We start from the raw sequence: 7,499 nt of genomic DNA on the forward strand, positions 1-7,499 counted from the left end.
TTGTTTTAAGAAATACATTTTTGATTTACATGCAAGTTAGGTTGTAAAGGCGCCGTTGTAGTCCATAGGCAATGCTTTAAATATGGTTATCAATAATAGTTAGTTCGTTCCCAGGTCTTGTGTTGTCCACTACCTTTGAAAGGGTTCCTCTCCGACTTGAAATAAGTATATAAAATCATGTAACTTAATTCGCGTGAGGCGTACCATCAGCTCAGTTTTCTCCTTTTTTTCATTATTAATTCCTCAACTACCACCCAAATAAAACTTGTCTACCTCCCCCTCCCCGCTTACACGCAAAAAAACCCAGACACCCGCAGTCTTTTCGCAATCCCCCCTCCCTTTCCCCCCACCCAGGTCGCGTTTACCTCGTCGAGCACCTCCCGCAGCTCGCGGTCGAGGCGGCCGGCCTCGCGGTTGGCGATCTGCTGGCGCAGCGCGTTGGACGTGGTGCGCAGCGCGCTCTGCACGCGCCAGAACATCACCACCTCGCAGCACTCCTTCTGGAATGTTCCACACAACGGCAGCTAAGCAAAGCTTTTCTATTGTGCACAATCGATCCTGTTCTAGCCCAAGGGAGCATTTAATCGCGATAAAAAAAAGAAAGATTAGAATACAGACAGGGTATGAGTAGACTCATACCCTGTCTGTATGTGTGTCCAAATTTCATCAGCACTCTACCTCTGCAAAAGTTCACGGACGACGGTGATAGCTCACTATTTGGTGAACCAGCTCAGTTGTCCGATACGACATAAAAAAAAAATGCTGAAAATTTTTCGAAATTGGTCCAGTGGTTTTGGCGTGCAAACATTACAAACGTACAAAAACACAAAAGTTTCCTCTTTATAGAATTGGTGTCGAAAGGTACACAACTATACAAAACTTACCCCAGTGCCGTTTTGTTGCGTGTAGAGGTAAAAACTCTTGCGGCAATCCCGTGCCCGTGACAAGGCGCGTTGCAGGAACTGTCTGTAAAATTAAAAAAGTCACAAATTCTAGTCCAATTCAAAACCCTCGTTGTTCCGGGAAAGTTTAAAAGAAAAGAACAAATTTTGAGTAGGACTTCACTTGGGCACGTCTAGAAGTCGAGGGTTTTAGACCAGGCAAGCGTGCAAGAAATAAAATTAATTTTCAATTTATCTACGCATGTGGATAACATCACCACTGCGCGAAACGGTGAAGGAAAGCATCGTGAGGAAACTGGCATGTACAAGAATCAGAAGTGTGTCAGCGGTGGGAACAAGTATGGGCTGCTGATGATCATGATGATGACTGAGTTGTTTTATCATTGAGGCAAGATAAAAAAATATAGAATTTCGAAGCACTAACTTCAAATACAGGGGCTTCCAGGTCTCGCGTATGTACTCGTTGTCGACGTCGACGCCGCGCCTGCGCAGGTTGTCCCGCACGGCCACCACCTCGTCGTACGCCAGCGCCGGCCGCTCCGAGCCCAGCTGCTCCAGCTCCGCCTTCACCTGCCCGCGCCGCGCCTGCTCCTCGCTTGTGTGCTGCCAGTACAGCCAGCGCTCGCGGAGCCCGGGACCTGCGCGGGAGGTTCCAGATCGGCCGAACGGTCAAGACACATTGCTTTTTCAAGTTATCGTCGCATTATTTCGGACAGATTTGAAAGTGGATCTTGGCCTGAGTCCCCCAGGAGACCCGTGGTCCACAGTGGGAACATATGTAGATTGATTGCCCGACAAAATAAACACCATTCATAGTCCTCACTACCCACAATGCTTTACCTTAATCCCACATCATCCTAATCAACAAAAGTTTACGCGAACCCATATGACTATCCCCTAGCAAAAAGCGGTAAAGGCGTCTAGAAAACAACATTTTCATGTGGGAGTCGAGCAAGCTTAGGCATAAATTGGGCCAGCTCGCACCGGGGAAGTACCTCACCCCCAGAAAACCGGCAAGAAATAACAGCTTGCTATTGTGTTTCGTACGGCGAGTGGGGGGCCGGAGGCCCCTTTTTTTTTCCTCATCCTTCCCAGTCCATTCCTTCTTTCCCGTCGTCAATTCTTTCCCTATCCTATTACCTCATAAAAGCAGGCAGCGCATTCGCATAGGCGCTACTCTGCGTATGTTCATGGGCGGTGGTGATCGCTTACCATCAGCTGAACTACCAACTCAGTTGCCCGCTATGACATAAAAAAAAACACTAACCAACAAGAGTCTTCAGCTCGGCCTCGGTGGCCTTCAAGCGCTCAGTGAGGGCCGTCTCCATGAGGTCCACGGCGGAGTCCCACTCGGCGCGCGAGCCCACGCACCGGTCTTGCAGTGCATTTACTTGGAGTACCCGCAACACCTTTTATAAGCATTTTATTAGTGGCTTATAAACAAAATACCAAGCTTGTTGCCTTAAGACAAAACTTTAGCCACGGTAACGGGAAGAGAAGAAATCTTTTATTATACATTTTTAAATAATTTAAAATTAAAAAATCACGTTAAAATAATTTAACAACCTAACTGCAATTGATACAAAGATAGTTAAATCTAATATTTAAATGTATCATTAGTCCACAAATATAAAAAAAAATTATAGAACAAACTAATTTATTTTTTATTTATAATGCACTAGTGGTTCTCTCTACTTAGAACATTCTTCCTAAAGGATAAATAAAGAAAAAAACATTCAAGTATTAATTGGAACATAACAATATATTACTAGCAATATACGTCACAGACCTAGTATGCCACAGAGAAAAAAAAATGGTTGCCTGTAAAGTCGGTTTTACGGGCGATGATTTTACGTGACAACGTCTTTTTCTCGGTAGAATATTTATTGATATGAATATTAATAAATTGCACAATAGGAACAAGGAATTGAATGAAAATAAGAATTGCACAAATTTTAACTATAGAAAATATATTTTGTTTAGTAAAAAGACAGAGACAGAGACACAAGCACGCGCCGATTCAATGCGCCTAATTCTCTAGTGCTGCGCGCGCGGCGGACCGATCATAGTTCGGTGACTCATCGTAACGTTACCGGGCGTTACACTTTTTCATGAGTGACTCCGAGCCGCAACCTAATTTAAGACGTTGTCACGTCAAAAGGTGACTCACATCCTGCGCCCTCTCCTCCCAGCTATGCCTCCTCAGCGCTTCTTCCACAGCAGCCCTCTTCACCGGTTCATAAATGGGATCCGAGTCCGCCGCCTTGGCCATTAGTTCGGCGAACTCTTCGCGCAACGCCTGGCGGCCGGCTTGTATGGATTGTTGGGCTAGTTCGTTTTCAGCCCACTCGCGAAGTTTTATATCGACGGTAGTATTGAATTTGTCTGGGGAATTTGGATTCATTGATGAGCAATTGCGCTGATGAAGACTTGTTATCCAGACTATAATTTGGTAATGTACACATAATATAATAAAAGGGTATACAAAAAAGGTTTTATGTCAATTTTATTTGAAAGAGTCTTTGTTTTTTTTTTGAGAATTTAACAAAAATTCTGATTGTAATGATAATAATTAGAATTTTTGTTTGTAATTTTAATAGGACAAGATTATTGGAGATACCTCCGCGGGTAATTTATAATCAAAATAATACCAACAAGTTGATACAGACTTAAAGTTAGTTATGGTTATTATTATGTAATAAATAATATGTAATATGTAATATATAGAGCAATGAATACTGATGTTAGTTTGTGGAATTTCAATCTAAAATAAGAAAAAATTGTTAGGTTAAATTTGAAAGAAAATTAAAATTTTATATACTATTGAAATGTAACGACACGATTAAGTAACTCCATATATATTACTACATGTTACAGTTTAAAATCTTACTAAAGTCAAAGTCAAACGGATCGAGCCAAATTTGCGTGGATCCGCCGTTATTGGGGTGCTTGTATTTCACTCGGCGGGGCACGTGTATGCCTATACAAATATATATTTAAGAAAATATATCAACAAAAAATTTATTTAAAAATAAAATTGGACTGATTTTAATCGGATAAAAAAGGTGTGTGTGCGATTCACACACGATAAAAGTGAAACTTCAGTAAATCGACAAAAAGAATGAGATGAATATATACAAAATATAAAATAGTATGTTTATTTCTGTCTCATTCTTTGCCGGCTTCATTTTACACATTTTTGTATTTGTGTCTCTCACCTGTCGTTTTTCCCGTTGCATCAGGTTTGAAATCACAACGATTCTAAAGAAGTTTCACTTCAAAAAATATATACCAGAGTAAGTAAAGAAATAAAGGTAACGCACCGACGTCGGCGTGCGCGGCGGCGGCGGCGGGCAGGTAGATGCCGGCCAGCACGCGCTCGGCGGCGGCGGCCCACAGCGCGCCGCGCAGCCGCGCCTCCCACGCGCCCGGCGCCGCGCCCGACAGCTCGGCCGCCTGGTCCAGCAGCTCGCCGCGCGCGCGCTCGAACAGCTCGTCGCGGTCCAGCTCGCGCTGCCTGCGGCCCGCCCCACTGCGTTAGCGAGCTCGACCCCTCCTCTACCCTCCCCTTCGACCCGTTAAACCGATAACATGCATTTGGACTGTATACACTTATCGAGGAGCGGGGACGATACAGCAATTTGGCGAGTTTTGTGTGGAGGGGGAAGGTGCAAGTCGTTCATCGAATAAGGGAGGATCGTCGACCCCAATCGAACGATGTCGGAAGTTTGTATATATGGTTCTATGGCGAGAACATTCCGTATGTACAATTCAGAAGTTTACCGCCACAAGTTCCGCCGGTAGACACCCACCTGGGGAAGGTGTTTTTCCACTCGGTCTCCAGGTTGAAGCGCATCGCCTTGAAGGCGTCGGCCTGCTGCTCCACGGAGTCGCGCACCATGCGCCAGAAACACTCCGCCACGCCCAGCGCCAGGTTGCGCGTCGTCACCTGCCCGGCGGCCACCATGCCGTCCCTGGAATACACCGCATCATAATGTAATTAAAGTAGCATTTAAACAAATAATAAAACAAAAAAATAAAGCCTATATACAGAAAATATACATTGACATCAAGAGAACAAAGTACACAAACAGATTAAAAAAAACAACATTGTGGCAACACTTTACAAAATTCGTAAACGAAAAGAAATAAACTTATTACACTCTTTAAATCAGAACTGCGTGAAAATGAATAAAACATATTAACCTACTATTAATTCAAAAATTATTTAAAAACACCATCAACCAATAAATAATAATGAATGTGTACTCACTTGAATAACTTGGAAGATCTAAAGAACCTCTCTTCATACTCTCTTATGCTTTGTATCGAGTCATCCTTTCGACTCCTTCCAGTAACCACCGCGTAATAACCCAGAGCCTTCATCGGGAACAATTTGCCTTCTAGGATTCGTCGTATCTAGTAAAGTATTAAAAATCTCAATAACAATGCTTAAACAAACTTTTGTTATAAATGACAAAGGAAATCAACTTTAAATATGGTTAGGTGTGCCACAAGGATCAATAGTATGCCCAATACTATTAAATACATGTGTAAATAAATAACTTAATATTTTACAACAATTGTAAGCTTATGACAACGCCCAGAAATATGAAATCAATATTGATCTATGTTTGTTATCTTTCTTAAATGAAAATTTTATTATAAATCATAAAAATTTAAAGATTCAATACATTCAGTAAAGTTATTCATGTATGTTGTTACTTACTCGGTTCGGATTGGCGAGATTTTCTTCAGCTAAATCAACTTTAGTTAAAACAAAGATAGTCCTCTTTCCCTGCGGGTCACACGATGACACTAGGTCTGTTACGTTGCTTCGCTCGGCGTCTACTGATCCGTCCTATTTCACGAGAATATTACTAAAACATAGCTCTGAAATGCAACTGTCTTACAAAAACAAAATTAAGTGGTATAAATATAGAAGTACAGATTATTATGTTTGTGTCTCTACTATTTACTATTATCTAACTCTATTTACTATTACGGTTCATTGGCTCTCATATTAACCTAATAAAAAATGTGATATCTCACCTGTATACACAATATGATGGCGTTGGGATTATCCATGTACTGTTTTGTCATCTGCTTGATCGCTTCACGCGTGTCCGCCGCCATGTCTACAGTTTGAGTCTGCACAAGATATATTATATGTAGAGCCACAATGTTGGGATTATAAGGGTCATTTATATAAAAAATCATTTCATTTTTTATGTGATGTATGTTTTCAATAACAACAAAAAAGTTATACATCAAATCTGCAGTTTGGAAAAAATTACGGTTGAATGGAAGATTATGCAAAAAATAATACTATGAATAAGTGCTCCTAAAGCGATTTTTTTCTTGACTGGTATTCAGCACCCACTTCAACTATACACAATCATACATTAATGCAGGCATTGTTGTTTGTTGAACCATACGAAACGGATAAAAGTTCGCTTAGCACACAACAGTCGAGAGCCTCACCGAGATGACGCCGGGCAGGTCGACGAGCACCATGCGCGGGATGCCGGGCCCCTTGACCGACATGGCGATCTGCTGCGTGGACACGGTGCGGCCGCCGCGCACGCTGTTGCGCATGCGCAGCTCCACCTCCCTGCGCACACCCACGTGGCCTCACGCTATCATCGTGATCGTCATCCTCAACCTCATCCTCAACAGTATTAGCATCGTCCACAACGTTATCAAAAGTATCGTCTGATTTTAATGAACTATCTACAGTAATAATATGAAGAGGAAAATTTTGAATGTTTGTATGTTTGTAACGTTTTCACGCAAATACCACTCGACCCATTTGCGTTTTATTATGCGCGATTAACAAAATTGTATTAAATTTAAAACGGAATAATTATCGCCATACTATGAATACTTACTAATAGTTAAAAAAGCTTTAATTTTGAATGTGGTGATATAAGTAGAGAGCATAACAGATTTAGCTTTCTATTATGCTTTTGACAATGTACCAAAAGCTATTTCTATAGATGGCAATTTAAACACATTGAACCAAGGCGTATTTTATCATACAATAATATTAAAAAGCTCGATTCAATTTGAAAAATATCAGATATTGATTTCCCGTAACATTGTATCATATATAACTTACTTCCGTAAATCGGCCAGGTCCGACTCCTTATTGAGATCGAATTCTCGAGACGAGTCGTTGAACTGCGCCACGTGGTACGGGCCTTCCGATAATGTTACCTTCACTGGTGCTCTGGAAAATAAAATTAAAACCAGAAGTTTTCAACATTAACGTGATACATTACATACAAAGGAACTGGTAAATATTCTTTCTCTCTCTCTCTCTCTCTCTCTTTAAGTAATCACTTCATGGTATAAAAGGGAGGAGGGAAGGGGTTTTACTCCGAATTTTTTGCGTGCAAGATCTATTATATCACATAAGAGAAACATAAGTTTCCATTTGGACATGCAAAAGTATTAAAATTTATGGCAATTATTATAAAACATCAACAATCAAGAAAACTGCTCACTGCGCCGCGGTGTTAATGCCGTGTGTGTGGTGTGTAGTGTTGTGTAGTGTGGTGTGGTGTGGTGTAGTGTGGTGTGGTGTGGTGTGGT

At 41.5% G+C, this 7,499-nt stretch overlaps 1 protein-coding gene across 2 annotated transcripts in view; it reads right to left on the reverse strand.

The window, feature by feature from the left end:
- The window catches only part of LOC119836091 (dynamin-like 120 kDa protein, mitochondrial), a 14,429-nt gene that overhangs the window by 1,918 nt on the left and 5,012 nt on the right, over positions 1-7,499 (reverse strand). For both annotated transcript variants that reach the window (XM_038361332.1, XM_038361331.1), the window contains exons 8-19: positions 7,024-7,134; positions 6,387-6,516; positions 5,955-6,053; positions 5,632-5,763; positions 5,176-5,321; positions 4,715-4,876; positions 4,226-4,419; positions 3,073-3,287; positions 2,170-2,311; positions 1,327-1,540; positions 885-966; positions 366-500 (exon numbers count right to left, since the gene is read on the reverse strand). In XM_038361332.1, the coding sequence (XP_038217260.1) occupies positions 366-500; positions 885-966; positions 1,327-1,540; positions 2,170-2,311; positions 3,073-3,287; positions 4,226-4,419; positions 4,715-4,876; positions 5,176-5,321; positions 5,632-5,763; positions 5,955-6,053; positions 6,387-6,516; positions 7,024-7,134 (1,762 nt within the window). The remainder of the gene's footprint in view (positions 1-365; positions 501-884; positions 967-1,326; positions 1,541-2,169; positions 2,312-3,072; positions 3,288-4,225; positions 4,420-4,714; positions 4,877-5,175; positions 5,322-5,631; positions 5,764-5,954; positions 6,054-6,386; positions 6,517-7,023; positions 7,135-7,499) is intronic.

The sequence above is a fragment of the Zerene cesonia genome, chromosome 22, assembly GCF_012273895.1.
Source record: "Zerene cesonia ecotype Mississippi chromosome 22, Zerene_cesonia_1.1, whole genome shotgun sequence".
NCBI lineage: Eukaryota > Metazoa > Arthropoda > Insecta > Lepidoptera > Pieridae > Zerene > Zerene cesonia.